Below are 17,125 nucleotides of genomic sequence, written 5' to 3' on the forward strand. Positions count from 1 at the left end.
AAAAGCTTCTGCTAACTAGTATTCATCTGCTAACTCAAGCAACACAACAACACAAATAAGAAAGGTCTGGACAATTACCCCTCAGTAATCACTATTGATGTTGCACTCATTACAAACACTGACTAACCGCTTATATTGTTATTTAGCACCCCTTTCTTTCCAATCAAAGCACTTATCAGTCAATAAAAAGTGTTTCAAAAGCTTTAAAAAGTGCATTAAAATAATCAAATGTGTTTCAAAGGCAGTAAATTCAGCTTAGATTTTTTTATTTTTTTTTTATAGGAAAACATCCCATAAAGTAAACTGTGTGATTTGTCATTACTTTAAATTCATTCACCTAAAACCTATTCAAATGTGTGAGAGAGAGTGTGCTAAATGCGTATGATGGATGGAATGTAACTCTCAGATGACAGAGCATTACTTTACATAAAAAACATAGTCTCGCTCAGTGATAGTGTGATTAATCTCAAAGTGCTTTCCAAACGACCTATTGAAAGCATCATTCAGTGAAGGAGAGAGAGAGAAGGACAAGCATTTGTGTGTGTGTGTGTGTGTGTGTGTGTGTGTGTGTGTGTGTGTGTGTGTGTGTGTGTGTGTGTGTGTGTGTGTGTGTGTGTGTGTGTGTGTTTGTGTCTTTTAAAGGCAAATTCTGACATTCTTGACCCTCGCGACGCACAAGCTGAATTTCAAACGCCATGTTCGACAGCAGTCCAGGAAATACAATTAAGGGTCCAATCAATTTTGAGCCTGAGCTCTGACAATCTTCAGGACAACACACCCCTTTCCTCTGGGCAAAACACACACGCACACAAAATGCACACATGTCTTGAGCTTTGATGTGAGTTCAACAAAGTGATGCATCATCAGAACACGCCGGGCAATTAGAGGTGAAAGGCTGCGCCCCGTCTCTCCAACTGCATAACATACAAATATCTTTTTCTTTCTTCTTCCTCTTTAGGCATCAGAGGTCACAATGACTTCGAGACTTCAAACGAAGTAGCGTTTTATTCATAAGCCTTTCTATTCATCGAAACTCTGGCTTTACACAGCTCCGACCGTCAATGACAAATTCCTTCACAGACCTGAGAATGATCAAAGGATTCCAAACCTCTCTCAAAACTTACCCCATCTTGAGTTTTTCTCCACTCTTGACACGGCCATTTTTCCGGAAAAGGGCAAGAAACACTGTGCAGACATCCCTGATCTCCATATGAAGAGACATCCGACTGCACATCCAGCACTCTTGCTGCTATCGCAGTGCTATAAAATGCCCCAGACGCTGTTGCAAAAATGTGGGTCTCTAATCTAAAATAGGCCATGCGCTCATCATATAAGCCTGAGTGCTTTTCATTCAATCGACACACAGCATGGCCGATCTCATGGCCGGGTCACACAGAGTCATGCCTGTTCTCATTTTCTACTTTCCGTGTCTCCAGTGTGTCATTATCCGACACTGGCCCTGTGCAAAGACAGTGATCTGGCAGGCAAAGACTTTCCCATATGTCCCATGTTAAGCCCTCTCCAAGGGAGCAGGAGCCCTGCTGAGAAACAAGCATGCCAGTAGTCTTGGATCAGACGGGGAATAAAGGATGGACTTGCAGGGATAAGGCGCTACTAAAGACAGGGATCCCCCTGTTTTTCGGCCAAAGTGTGTGTACTCTTGTGTGCATGCAGTTGTGTGGGTTTGCATTGGTGATTAAGAGGCTTTGGCTTTCCTTAAAATCAACACTTTCTGTGCAAGAAAAGCTAACGCAGAGGCAGCATGCCAGTACGTGGATGAGAGATCTCTGCTTGCCATCACATATTTCACATAAACTCCTCATTCTAATGATCCTTAAAAGTGTGCTACTTTTCTTTAAAGCAGTGAAAGGATGCTCCTTTGATTATTTTAGAAATCACTCTCGAGCCAATGGCCTCTCTTTGTTTTTTGTTTTTTTAGCCCGGACTAAGCTGGAGCTGTCGATGCCCCCTGCCATGGTTGGATATTTAGTTTGCCAGCATTCCTTGGCAACACATGATTACCTACACTTTATATATTTTAATTAAAGATTAAAGCTTGGACTTTTGTACAGAAAAAGAACAAGATTCAGAAAACATCAACTCTCCAATAACTTTTACTATCTCATTTAAGCCTTAGCCATGAAACAAATCATAGAATAATGCAAGTTTCAGCAATGGGATTTTTGGGGACCAGAGTCACGAAACTAGATATAACAAGAATCTCAACATTTCACCTTTACAAGAAAGAGGCTTTTCAGGGCCAAATAATAGAAAAGTGCCAGATATTGGTGAAAATGCTTCAGCTTTCCATCTCTGAATCTCAATACACTCTCACTTTATCAGCGTTGTCAAAAGCTCAGGTTGACCAATACACCTCTAATCAGATTTGACCATTAAGAAATTGGAAAATCCTCAAGTTGCTCAAATGATTGGCAGAACAATCACCTGTTTGTTCGGCTGACACAAGGCCATCCGGGACTAATTCTTGATGGCTGCAAGGTTAAAATCCCCTCCTCCGACCTCCATGAACCCCTGCAAAACTGTCCATTTTAGCACAAAAATATTCCATTCTTCTTCTTGAACTCCTTTCCAGAAAATCACTTAAGAACGCCCACCGGATGATTGCCTAGCTTAACCCAATGCTAAGCCAATGTTATCCTCTTAGAGCTTTTTACAGAAAACATGCAAGGAGACCCTTTCTTAGTCGTGACCTAAATGGAAAAGAACGTAAAACTACTGGACGACTTTGGTTGTGTCCAGTTTGGAGCCTCAAGGCCAGTTCAGAGTTGTAAAAGTCATGCACATCAGTCATGCATGTTACAGTGGGATAGGATTACAAAGGTCTGTGCCCTCATGACCACTAACTTCTGTCTGTGACCTTTTAACCTCTTCAACGAGACACACATGCCAAGGAAAAAGAGATCAAGAAGGCAAAGTGCTAAGTATGGCTTCACTCCAATATTTCACTGTTGTGACAAAGAGCGCGTTTTTGGTCATTTATATTTAGAAGATTCCAGGTTAATGTCACATGGCTCAGTGAAAACAAAATCCAGATTAAATAACTGAGATAAATATTGGTTTGTTGACCTTTTTAAATAGATACTATTTTAATCATACATGCAAATAATACAAATGCATTGACACTGGAAAGTTCTCCCTGAAAATGGTTGGGAATTAAGTCCTGACTCTTACCAGGACCACCCCAAAGACTTAACCAGATGTTCAATTGGTAGCCATTGAGCACTAAAGAGCATAAATTAAAAAAAGACATATGGAGGAAATCAGATTTAGCTTCTTTTTTTTTTTGTCTTTTATCCTCCAGACAGCCCCACTACATTTGGAAGGATTTAGAGTGCAAGTTCCTGATGGTCATCACACATGTTGACCCCTGGCCAAAGGAAGCAGTTAGCAATGAGGAAGCTATTGGTCCTCAAGAGTATCTAACTGGAGCCTTTGCTTCCACAATGGGTTACAAGCATGTGTGTTCCACATGTGACACAAAGTGTAATTAAGGAAGACATCCCAGTAGGATACCATGGTCATTATGACAGCATGGAGTCTCTTACTTCCATCAGGAGCCTGAAAACAGGAGGGGTAGTAAGGCAGTGTGATACCAATAACACCTTGAATCAAGTTGCATGTGGAGCTGGATTTATTAAATAGATAAACTAATTGTTATAATGCATTAATCCCAGTAATATGTTTACGTTAGTGGCCAGAATGATTGATGATGCAATGATTCTGAAAGTGTCTTTACTCCTTTATGAATGTTCAAATTAATGAGATTATAAGAGGTGGCTTTAGCTCTGATTGTATGTAATCTTTTTATAGAGATATCAATGTTCAATTTAGAGCAATTGAGGAATCCCCAGGATGAACTGTGGAAAGGTTTCATGTGGACTTTTGCTTTGGCAGAACATAGCTCCAATTAAACCTGTTCATTGAGGGGTTGGGGGATTTCCCAGAATAACCAGGACACTGCTTAAGGGCAGAAATGCTCCTGTGAAATGTAATTGCAAAATACTGTGAGCATTAAAAACAAATCTCTTCACAGAAAAGGTATACGACAGAAAAAATTACCTCTTTATTTCTTATATGCAATATAGATAAAGAACCAGCGCATAAAGCCTGACATATAGAAAATATCACAGCAGCTGCTGTGTATATGTGTCAACTAAAGCAGCTGCCAGACAACCAAATCTATACTGCAACCATGAGGTCAGTTTAAATTGCATGCTGTTTGGCTTTAGGCTACAATCTGTGAGCACCAGCTTCACGAGTCAGGCACCAGAACAGGCGTGCTATCATGACGTGAGGGATGGATGCCCTACTTCCGCAAAGGCTTGTAATCTGACCTCTTTCAGCATGCCTATAAACATCAAAACCAGCGTGTTTAATCCGAAGCGGAAGTGGAGTGTGTGTATACAAGTGTTTGTGATTGTTTGACATAGTTACAAGCCAGTAACAGGTCGCTCTTTGAAACTGAAAACCAATTTCACAAAATGAACTGACTTTTTTTTCACAGAAATTGGTACTGAGGACCTTTTATAGGCTGGTAATTTGGTACAAGTGATAGAGTAGAATAACCCAAATTAAGTTCAATCACACATAATTTCTGGTTCAAATTTGGAAGTTAAAGAGAGGGCCTAAAAGGGTCCAATAAATCCTCTAAATATGAGGTGCTCCCAAAATAGTCCAGACAGCCATTATCTATTTAACAGGCCTTGTCCCCATTGGGCAGGAGTAAGGAAGTAACTTCAAAAGACTGAGCCCCCCCCCCCCACCATCCCGTTAATGACCCCAGATGTGTCGTCTTGAACAGGGGCCTGATTCATGCGGCTAAATCCTGCAGCCGCCAAGGCCTGCAGGGGGGCCATTCAAAATGCGCCAAATTAAAACCCTTGGTGCAGGCGTGGCTGGATGCTTGGATGATTAGAAGAGAGTGAATTGATCTGCAAACAGACTGCAATCACTCAGCTGCCTCTCTGAGTGTACTGGCTTTTGCTGGTCCAGCTGTGCAGTCCAGTGGTGGTAACGTGAGTAGCACATGAATGCATTCAACATACCCAGTTCAGAAACTTTACCCTGCGGACCATGGAGGCATCTCAACCTGAGCGTGACTGTCCAAACAACACGTCCAGACTTGAAAACTCCACCATTCCTGCCTGTTTGCATCATCTGACTCTGACATACACACACATTGTATGTTCTCACGGCGCTGAGTAATGTGCAGAAAGAATACGCAGCTGAGCTATAAATCTGCAGGCACCAGTCATCGTCTGCTGTTGTTGTTAGTCTAGTCGTAAGTCTCCCATATCCTGCCGTGAAGAGGGCCTTTCAAGACGGCAATGATTCAAAGTCAAGTGGACCGGTTCGGCTGTAAACACCCAGGATTCACAGATGAATGCACATGTGATATGGGTGACAATGGTTGTTAGCAGAATAAAGTCAAGAGGATTTCATTTCCAGGCTATCTTTAGAACACAGGCTCATCCCTCAATGCTTTAAAAGGGGACAAAAAAACTGCAAAATAAAACAAGATATCCGAAAATAAGCAAGCGGCACAAGAGCAAGATATGGTTCTGTTGATTCGAAGGTGTGTGTGAGCAAACTTCTGAGCAGCAGCCAACAAAAGGCTTCTACTTTTTCCTTTCAGGGTGTTACTAATCTCCATTACCAGCTGATGAACGACTACAATGGGGTATTTAAGAGGATAAGGATGGTAAGCAAAAAGCTGTTCAGGGAAACCAAAAGGCTCAAACGACTGGAAAAGTTGTGAACAATTAGTTTGGATATTATACAACATGGTACAATATGATCTGATATAATGCAACACAAATGATATGATATGACAAAATATGGTACAATACCACAGGTTACCTTAAAATACCATTTAACAACATTGATACTATACACACAAAGAATTATACCATACCGTACACTTTACTGTCCCCTTGGAGAAAATGACCCGAGACTGAAGTGCTGCAGACAGTTAGCTGCCTTTACGGTGGAATCAATCAATCAAATCGATAAATAGCAATCCTTATGTAACCAGAGTAGTAGTATCACCAAGTATTGCACAACCCATAAAACCTCATGAAACATAATTTAAAAGACTCCTGGAGTTCTCATTGGGGGACTCGGCTCTTTACCTGGAAACTGCTTCCCTCATCTTCAGGCCTTGCAGGGCCCGCAGCGGCCCCCAGGTTCCTGTTTGTTCACCTGTCATTCTTGTACAAGTACAGGGTGCAAATAAGGCCTCAGCAATTCAAAAGATCCCCATGAGTTCCTCTATAAGTTTCCTTTTGTTAAAAGACATGAAGGCAGAATCCTAAATGCGCCTTCATGTCTTTTTGCCATCTTTGCTCTTCTCCAGTCTTGTCCTGTTCTGCCCCTTGCTCTAAAATGTCTTGTCCATATGGAGTTGTGGGACATCCAGGGTGGGCCCAGGAGGCTGCTAGGTTGTGGGCTGGAGTCTGCCACTAATCCGTCAGAGTTTAATGACGACAGGCCATACTAGTGGTGGTGAAGCCCTTAGGGGGGTTGACCCAAGTCAGGGGGGGCCGGGCATGTGACCCACACCAGGCTAAGAACCCAACCAGTTGGGGGAGGGTGTGTGTGTTTGTGTGTGTGTGGAGGATGTGAGTGTACACCTATGTCTGGAGCTAAATGGCCAGTCACTTGTGGAATGCAGACTTTCTAATCTCAGTCTTGAAAACACAGACAAATTGAGCGATTTTTTTGTGGGTGAATGTAGAAAAAGAAAAGCCAAGTGTTCCTGTTTCAGTGATTCCTGCCTTACATTAGAGCCAAGACGTGCAAACATCACAGAGGCATACTGAGGCAAACACGTACACAAACAAAATTCTGTAAGAAGCTGATATTCCCCTGAGTTCGTCTGGCTCCAGGAATAACTGTCTGATCCTTCCCTTTTTTTGTGCTGATATAGCTTTTTGTTTATCTGTGATATCATAAAAGTGCAACCCTAACAAGTAGATCATTTGTCTCGTGTCATCATAGAACACCTCTATCTTCTGAGGAAACAAATACAATAAAAAGGCAAAAAAAACCAAAAAAAAACCTCGACAGCCTTGGACTCAATTTTTTGGCAAAGTTTGAAAAATCCATTTAAAGGTCTAATGGCTAATTTACTGTTTGATATTTTTGCTGAAACATTTGGCTCTGCGTTTAAATCGCTCAAAACGCCTGTTACCAGTGAGATTTTTCTTCCATAGTCGTAATTCAAAGCACAACCTCAATTAATTAGCGATACGCAAATCAATCGTTGCCTGAGGTCAAGCAGATCCCAGTCTATTTAAAAGATTGGATGTCCACTTAACATGATTTGCGGGTGCTATCTCATAAGACACATTGATGAACTGAGGTTTCTATTCCCTTAATGCAAAACAAATAACCAGCCTGAATCAATCAGGAGTTATGGATGAAGCCTCGCACAATGTGAGCAGCAAAAAATACGACTCGTTGGCGTCAGATAGAGTTCAATAACTGTAAAAACAGAACAGCAAGAAAGAGATGCAACCGCAGCAAAGGTTCATAGGAAGACGGCGGTTGGAAGCCTTGCCAACGAGATCTCTGTCTGTTGTTTCTTCTTCTTTTGCCGGCTTGTAAGTCGCTAATTAAAGTGACCTCACTGATGTCCCATCTGCCACAAGGGCGCAGAGCCAGCAGGTATTGGCTGCCGTATAAGCGTGTTAATCCACTGAAGGGCCAGGTATGCGTAAACACACTCCTCATACACACACACACACATAGAGGGATGCTTAACGTGCTCAACTCATTCACATTCAGATAAGCACTCAGCAATGCTTAAACAAAGATTAAAGACTTTGACAGTGAGACTGGAATCCTGTTAGCTTGTTTGCGAGGAGGTCAAGGGATGCGGTTTTGTTAAGTTGTGGAAGGAGAGCTGCTGAACCTTGTGTCCCGCTCCCCACACGCAGAAGCAAACAAAAGCATCGTCGACACAGACAGCCGTGAAAATTACAGCAATCCAGCATGATGACAATGAGCAGCGCTGCTGGAATGACAATAGCTGAGTGAAGTGGCGAGGTCGGGTCGCTCATTTCGATAAGCACTTTTTGAGGACATAATGGAATCTTTTGTCTATATATTGCAGAGCCACAGTGTGCTCGCTGCAGCAGAAGGATCCGCCTGGCACCCAATGAGAACCATCCATCTGGGTGACCCCTGCCATGGCAACAAATTCAACTGACTCTGTGGGGACCTGTACGGCACCCAATCAGGGATAAGCATTATATATATCCTACTTAATAGAATTGCAGTTCTATTCCCTGTCACCTCTGCAAGACATGGACTCTCATATTGCTGCTCCCCTATCTTCTAATTCACTGCAACCCCCCCCCCCCCTTTTAGGAGTCCTCATCCCAGAATGAGTGCACTTCATCTCCACAAATATGGTCACCTTTTGTTGGTAGTAGTTCAGAAGAGTCCATACGTAAGTCAGACGGGTCACAAGCACCAATACTATTCAGGGAAAACTTAGGGGGAACAGGTGCAGTGAGATATTCTGGACATATAAAATGGGTTCAGACAGGTTTATGGAGGATTTGTGATGATTCATATGCCTCAGACTGAACTGAGAGTCATGCTATACCAATTTGGAAACTGCCCATAAACTGTCACATTTAAGGTCAGATCCTTTCCAGACCACGACTGACAGAGCAAATGAAGGAAATTTGATCAAATGAGCGTACAAATCGTGCCCTTCAGCAAGTCCCTAACGCTAACCCAAGACTTTAAATTGCTTGCAAATGCCTAAAGGCTGTGTTTGTATCTGGATTGTTAAGTGCTTTTATAAAAGGTATGTAAAGAAGCAAGAAATCCTCCAAAGTTGAATTCAGCAGCATCAGTGGAACATTATATGAGATAAGTCTTCAGAATGGCTCTTAAATATTTAAGTCCTCTCCTGGCCGTCATCTCCAACGACAGCATCGGGACCATTAACATGGACAGGATTTTCTCCACCAGCGTAATGAGAAGATAAGCAGTTAATGTGAAATCCTCTGGACTCTGCGTCTTCTTCTTTTGGATGGGTAAAGTGCTGAAAGCCTATCGCCTAATTAAGGAATCTACTCGGCTAAAAGTTGAGATTTTGGACGCCTCACTCCGTCACACTCCGGCGGTTTCAGGATGGAGGGCGAGTTCACGAAACAGAGGTTACTCTTCACTTCACTTCACTTTTTTGGTAGATGTAAGGGTCAAAGGAAGTACTCAGATAAAATAGCAAAGACAAGAACCCCATATTGATTTTCATGGTTTTAAAGGCAAAGTGCTGATTGCAAGTAAATGACTTCTGAAAGTGAATCACTTTACTGGATAAGAAAAGAAACTTTAAGTCAAAAACCTCATTTCTGTGACTAGACCAGTGTCGTCACTGATTTTCACTCACCTGTGTCAATGTTCATATTGCCAATGCATGTTGATTTTTAAAAGTCTTCTTAAAGGACATTGTTCCACTTTTTGAAAGCGTATAGCAACGAGATGACAAGAAATGTAAACGGATATGAGGATTGGTCATATGCTGCTTGAATCCATCTTCTCGCTTGTGATGCCGATTATCACCACTTTAACCATGACCTAAAAGGATTACTCACTTCTTATTACCAGTAATCTTTCCTTTGGTTTTGGGATGATTATTTCTTTTCTACAGAATTTATTTGACAGTTTAGATATTTAATGATTAAGAATTAAAACTGACTTCAGTGAAGGTACCTAGGTCCAAAGTCACAACTTCTTCAAGTGCTCAAAAAAAGGAGAAGGGCTACGATGAAGACAAGAAAGCTTAAAGACTAAATTTATTGATTTTACTCGCCTCAAATTATGCAAATAGCTGATCATAGTTCAGTATTTATGGGTGGCAACAGGGCTGGCCAATCACATTTCAAGGGCAGGCCCATGCTACCCCTCTGGACAAGCCCCTGCTGCTGGACGAGGTTCAGTTACTTGGGGAAATTTATAAACTTTAAAGCTGGAAAATTGTTTGAGCTTTATAAGCAAAATGTAATTTTAATTTAAAAACCAGGTAGACAAAACAGTCAGTTCACAGGGTGGTAAATAAGTTAAAGGACTAAAAAGAAAAACTATGGGGAACAAATAAAAGTCAGCAAATTAATGTAAGGAAGGAAATCAGGATTTAAGGGTGTCTACTTCAATGCCTTAGTCTTACCTGGAGAATTTCTGCTGCAGTGAGACCATCTGCACCCGTCCCAGCTCGGACTCCTCGGTCACCTCCCGGAGACGCTTCTCGCTCTCCAGTCGCAAACGTCGCTCTTCCTCTAGCTCGTGGATCAGCTTTTCTCGCTGTGGAAACAAACAAATATAAGAGCGGTCATCTCTCTGGTGCAGTGTTTGCATCTTAAAGGCTCAAAAGATCATCCCTCATCATCCCTAAGACATACACCATATTTACACTTCTTTAGTCTCCAGATCCTCTGGAGCCATTTCTCCTGCTGACCTCGACTTTTGACCCTCATTGATCAAGGTTAACTCGAAGCAGTATTGCTTATGTGTAGTTTAATACTTTAGAGGTTAGAGAGAGTAAGAGGACGAGGAAATGATGACATTTAAGCTCCAAGATTGACATTTGTCATGAACTTCCTTTTCTTTTGTTGCTGTGACACAAAGTTGACACTGAATGTCAAACTAAACACACTTTGGTTTTTGCACGCCTCAAACTTTATCTCACTTCCACTCTTCTCCGGCGCGGTTTGAAAAGAAATTGAAAAACTTTCAAAACAATGCTCGCCATCTTTGCTCTCTTATTTCAACTCAAACGCTGCTTTGTTCTTGCACGATTTATGAATTATTGAAGTGTTATTGAAGCAAAACTTTGCAGGGTTTGATTTATGTTGAATTGAAACGAACTCATGGTGAGTGTATTGGCATAAAATCCACTCTTTTAAGACCAGATATACACAAATCAGACAGTAACAAACGGAAATGTTAACGTTTTGATGATGTACACCAGCATTTTAAACGACACAGAGAGGATGAATATCTTTGGAGCTATGGATCTGCCACTATGAAAAGGCCGTATAATGACACACAAAATAAGGCATTATTGGTCAACCTCAAAAGGGTGCCACTGCCACCTATATGTCTAAAAAAAAAAAAAAAGTCGCAAAAAGTCATGGCTGGACAGAGGAGAATTTGACTGTAATATTGGAGGGAAATGTAACCCTAACCCTGGCTTTAAGAGAGGGAAACCCTGTATACTCTCAGCAGTTCCTGAGTTTGAATTTCTTTGTAAAAACCAAAGACTAAATGAAGCCGTCCATACAACTTCTGTTCATAAGTAAACCAAAGACAATGTACACTCAGTGACTTGTGACACCTCCATGCCTCGGCCTTTCATTCCTTCACACAAGTTTTTAAACTTTTTCAGTATTTTCGCCAAATGTTGCAGCTTTTTCTCGTCACCCCAATCATTCAAATCAAGAACTCTCAAGTTCTGCAGAGTCTCCAAAGATCATGAAACCATTTTCATCCATCCTATTTGCTGCAGAGACAAGTCCAAAATTAAAATCTTGTCTTTCGTCTAATGAGATTCGTTCCTTCTCAGCCATCTGCCACCCAAAGAGAAGACCATCCTCGCCTAAACATCCACTTGAAAGTGCAATGAACCTTCACTGGCGCGCTCTCCTTCTTCAGAGAAAAGTTTGGCATCGTTAGGAAGATGGGGAGAGATTTGAGCGATTGCCACCAGCAAAGCAAACAACTCATTCTCTTACAGGCTGTTTCTACACAAAAAGCCTGGCATCGTTTGCAGCTGTCAATTCTTGACAAAGCTGCATTTTCTTAGCTGCTGGTTTAAGTTATCAACCATCTGTCACCACCGTGTCGGGAGAATCAGCTGAAAACACAGAGTTTCGAAATAACCGATGGCAACTGGAGGGGGTGAAGTTGCTTTTTTGGCAAATCAAGGTGCCATCATTGCTGAGTAAGACGTTTGAATGTGGAATGCACTCCATCTTATTTGTTTGGCTTTATTCAAGTGTTAAGACATTATGACTGCAGCGCTGCCAGCAAACCAGTCATTCCTTGGCTGTAAATTCAAGAGGGGATTATCATGTCAGTGCCTGGTTAAAGATTACATGTCATCATTTGTCTTAAAAGGTGAGATCAGCGACTCCTGCAGAAGATTTATGTGCAGAAATTGTCTCCTTGAACTGTACAAATAGTCTGTGATGCAGGTTTAGGAGACAGATTCAAATCATCTTCTCCCTTTCCATGTTAAGCACCAATCAGGGTTTGTCATTGTTTGGTATCAGGGTACAATGCTGGGGTTTCCACAGACCAGCATTATGCTGACATCTAGTGGTGCAAATGAGGAACAAAATGTACAGAAGATAGAGTTTGTATGCACACAGAACACGTCAGGTTATCACCAACGTTTGCAGCCATGATTTAAAGCAACATCATATCATCCAATTGGAAAGTAATCCATCACAACAATTGGAAAGCATGCCTGTCATTTCTCCAGCATTTTAGAAAACTGTTGTTTTACTGTGACTATATTGTCTTGAGTGCAACAGCGAAACTGGCAGATTTTAACTGGGTGAGAATATTAAACCCAAGTCACCATTAAAACCAGTTCTGGTCTTTGCAGCAGCCATAAATCTGGGGCTACTATGCGGAGCCTCTCTTTAACAACAGTGAGGCTCTCGGGAGTAATGGCGGCTGTAAATCCAGGCCGTACAGAAGCATAAAGTCGAACATCCCCCTGCCAAGATGTGGGCCTATAGATCTGGAGTGACACCAATGGTTTTCTGGCTTTTCTTTAGGTTTTTTTTTCTTGGCAAAAAAAAAAAAAAAAAAGATGAAAACATGAAAAGTAGGTCATACCTGCTGCATATTATTAAGATTAACTTCAAGGAAAGCAATGTTTAATGATACAAACATAAAAAAAACAGCCACATCCAAGTTAATATCATAAAATTACAAACAAGCACAAAGGCCTTTTCATGCAACTTGGCCCCAAATCATGCAAAAGCACAGTAGTCCTGATTTTTGTTGAACACCCGGGTGCACCAACACCCCAGGCATAAACCACCGACCACTCTGTCTGCTGACAGAGCCTCGCCAACTGCCTCTATAACAACATAGGATTTATGGTCTGCATTGTAGTAAAAAAAAAAAAAAAAGGTCCCTCTATTGCTTTTGTTCAATATATAATTTCAGCATTTTAACAAGACCCTGAAGCCATTAAATCAAACATTACCATATCTTTTTGCAGCCAGAAATCCCCAGCAATACATTACAGTGTTTCTGGGCTGAAATGTTTATTGTCTGGCGCTAATTGAAAGCATATTTGACGTCCGCAGAAAAGGCAGAACGCCTTCATGCAAAGCCCTGGGAAGATCTCTCAAAGTCAACACAGAGAGGATGAAAACACGCCTGGCAAGTTTCTGTGAGAACATTTACTTTGGTTAATCCGACGATTGAGGACATAATCCTCTCACTTGACTGGGCCTGGCAAAGAATGACATGCACTGCCATGTTTCACCGGCAGGGGGCAACATTTTCCAGGAGTAAAACTTGCAGCTCTCAACAAAGCCTGAGCTGACAAACAATACAGTGGTTTGGTAGAAGCAATATGAAATGGAGAGGGACATGTAATCTATAAAATGGTCAAGGCTGCCTTTTACACTGAGCCATATATCAGAAACGAGCCCAGATTGGGTGTTTTTCAGGATTAAATTTGACCTCTGAGACATGGCCGCTTTCATTTCCTGCTTGATAAAAAATATCCATGCATCCATCCAGATGTGACTGAGTTTATCACCTTTACAGCATGTAAAGCTTTAGATTGAATGCACTGCAGGATACTATTGATTTCAATACACTATATGTAGTGAAATAAATGAAAAACGTGGAATAAGAGATGCACCTAATTCATATCCATATCGAGTTATATGTCTAAAATCATATTAAAAGCACTGGAGTACAGCCTGCCCCTGTAATTGGACCACATTCGATGGTAATGGTATTCATCCGATCTGAATTACTAAAGATGTGAACCCCCCTGATACCCTCCAACATCCACAGAGGACACTAAATTAATTAGAGACCTCTGCCTCTCCTTGTTGTGCCTGCAACGTTGTATCCAATAAAATAAAAGCAATGCTATCAGGTTAAGTGCATGTGGGTGTGGGCTCTGACTCTGCAGACTGTCCAACTGCAACTGTACAACTGTGTGTTTTTTGTGTGTTTGTGCAAGGTTTGGGGTACAGTTCAGGGGGCTCAATAATCTCTTCATTACATCCCCCCCTCCCTCCCCCCCACCCAGCTCTTTGACTAATCAAAGGGAGCCGGGAGCGGATCTCTGGCTTGCTGCTAAAGCAAACAAGAGGGACACAATACACCCGGCACAGGTTCTTCATTCATAAATAAAACATGCCACTTGGCTTATTTGTGTGTGCGCCTGTGTGTGTGTGTGTGTGTGTGTGTGTGTGTGTGTGTGTGTGTGTGTGTGTGTGTGTGTGTGTGTGTGTGTGTGTGTGTGTGCGCGCCTGTGTGTGTGTGTGTGTGTGTGTGTGTGTGTGCGTGTGTGTGTGTGTGTGTGTGTGTGTGAGCTCATCAGCTATCCTGAATGCAAATGAAAGTGTAACATGAGGAGGATTTGGCCGTATGGCACACAAAGTGCAAGTGATGTGCAAAGTCAGCTAAAACAAAGTCTTTTTTTTTTTTAAAGGTTGACAGAGTGTTCTTCGAGTGAGTGTTATTTAAAGTCTGTGTGATATTAAAGCACCTGTGAGGAGTTTTTAGAAGGTTATGAAAAACGATGACATTAATACCAATGCTACTATTTGAACTAATAAAAAACAAACAAGACCATCACTGTGAAGATCGATTATTTCAATAAATGTTTTTTCAATTCCTGAAACTTATGGTACCAGAGGACCAGAACCAGACTTTATGATTCACAGAGAGTGAACAGCAGTACATTGTTACAGATATAAGGTGGACTTTAAACACTGTTTTATGCACCAAAAATCTGCCTCCTGTGTCCCCGAGGGCTCCATCAATTCAATTATCATGGAGAGCCACTACATCAGAGTGTACCACTCCGCTCGTAGACAGCCGCGGGCACTATAGCAAATAATACACACACCCCAGGAATATGCTAAATCATACGAGTGGCCCATTTATCATTGCCATGGGAGCTCCCCCTCAACACACCCACGCACTCCGAGTCATTCAGTCACACATACACACAACTATGCTGTGGAGAGTGGGTTAAAGAGACGGTGTGGAGATGCGATTTGGGCCTGGCTGTCAGCGCTCGTCACCCGGAGAATGTGCAGAGTGCTGGGGGGGACCGCGTCTCGGCCCCTTCGCCCCTGAACGCCACTGATAAGGGCCAATCTGCGGAGACAGCACCTGAGTCCCCCCTGAACCTCCACGCTGTCACGCACACTCCAAACAGCTGTCAGAAACACTCTGTGAAGGTCCCTCAGCGCTTGAGCTCCACAAGGACTGAAGCTTCTTTATAAAACAGGGAGCCCTTCGAAGCTTTCCTTTATCTGCTTAACAAACGCTTCAGTCCTGAAGGTGCTTTTTTATGCTACTTAAAACACTCATAAATCAATGTCAAATAAACCAATACATCCTCCTAGTTACTCCAACCTAATTAATCCATGCTTACACTAACAAAGGAGGCCCTGACTCATACAATACACAACTGGAGCTTCAAGAACAAACTTCATGACTATGGCATATTTTGTCTTTGGTAAATATTTGAGTATTTGGATATATGTTGGATAACAGCAAAGGTTAAAAAAAAACTCAAGCTAGTTATTAAAACTATGACGGTATTTGATGTACAGTTTAAATTATTTTGGTATTGCTTCATACCACTGACAAACTCAAGAACATGCTTAAAAACAAAGACTAAACCAAAAAGTTCACATTATCTGCATCTTCTACACGTGGAAACCACCATCATGTAAATGTTTGCAAAGTTAGTGTTCCTGGCAAATTCATTTTATCATAGGAGAAATTATTATTGTTAGTGTTGCGGATAAAGAACAGCTACAGTTAGGGTTGAGGCTGGTCTGTTTATACACTTGGGTGAGTTTGGCATGGGATCTTCTTACAGTTAATAAAAACTGAAAGGCTCATTGCAGGTATTCAGCTTGTCTCACCACTGAAAATTGGAATAACACAAACCTTTGCATGCAGAACAGTCAATGGTAAATGCAAATTGACATCACTTAAAGCACTATGTAGCCAACTTTACAAGCAATTTGGAAATGACTTTCTTTCCCGAGGAAACTCCATCAAAACACAGTACATCATCCCCCTCTACCCATTAAAGTGGACAGGCCTGTTCCCAGAGTCATTCACATCCTTATCCAGCTTTTCTCAAAGCAACAAAAGCCAGAGTTAAAACAGTAACAAGCTGAGCATTAATGTTTCAAGGCTGAATGACTCACTACCTAATGACTTGTTCTGAAGGACATTTGGTCATTTCACAGAACATTTTCTTTGCGCAGCGTTGCAAACTGTGTCACATACAATCTTGCAGACTGTAGCACATGAGAAATCTGTTTTCATGGACAGAAATAGCTGATTCCTATCTTGGCTCCAGGGCCTATTTAACCATACAGTGCCACCCGTTTCCCACTTAAAATTCACAACGACTCTATTCTTATCTTAACTTCATTTTCTACATGAACTACTCTGGAGGGATCCGATTTTTAAATCAGTGAGTTAGACAATTAAGTCAAGTTCAAGTATAAAAAAAAAAAGTGGTCCCTTTAGCGTTCACATGCATGCTCCGCTCAGCCATGAAGAATTCAAACGCTGTAATCAACAAAACCCTCAAGGGAGAAAAACTGCGTGTGAATCGGACTCATATCTGTTTAAGCTCAGATATCACACCGCGTCCACAAAAACCCAAAGAAAAATAAATCCAGCTTCTCTCAAAGCCGGATAGTTTATTTTCTCATGTTGTTTAGACAGCCGCTTCCAGTGGTTAAAATCTTACCCCACTGTTTTAAATGCCTTTTTAATGGCGAGTGCAGCTCCCTCCCTACATTTACAAGCCTGCATGTGCACTCCTGTTTGCTCCCTCCAACAG

At 41.7% G+C, this 17,125-nt stretch overlaps 1 protein-coding gene across 5 annotated transcripts in view; it reads right to left on the reverse strand.

Moving 5' to 3' along the window:
- LOC306818586 (nck-associated protein 5-like) overlaps positions 1–17,125 on the reverse strand; it is a 146,868-nt gene that overhangs the window by 38,828 nt on the left and 90,915 nt on the right. For all 5 annotated transcript variants that reach the window (XM_079336238.1, XM_079336239.1, XM_079336240.1 and 2 more), the window contains one exon: positions 10,208–10,341. In XM_079336238.1, coding sequence (XP_079192364.1) covers positions 10,208–10,341 — 134 coding nt within the window. The remainder of the gene's footprint in view (positions 1–10,207; positions 10,342–17,125) is intronic.

Source organism: Symphodus melops, assembly GCF_947650265.1.
Source record: "Symphodus melops genome assembly, chromosome: 23".
NCBI lineage: Eukaryota > Metazoa > Chordata > Actinopteri > Labriformes > Labridae > Symphodus > Symphodus melops.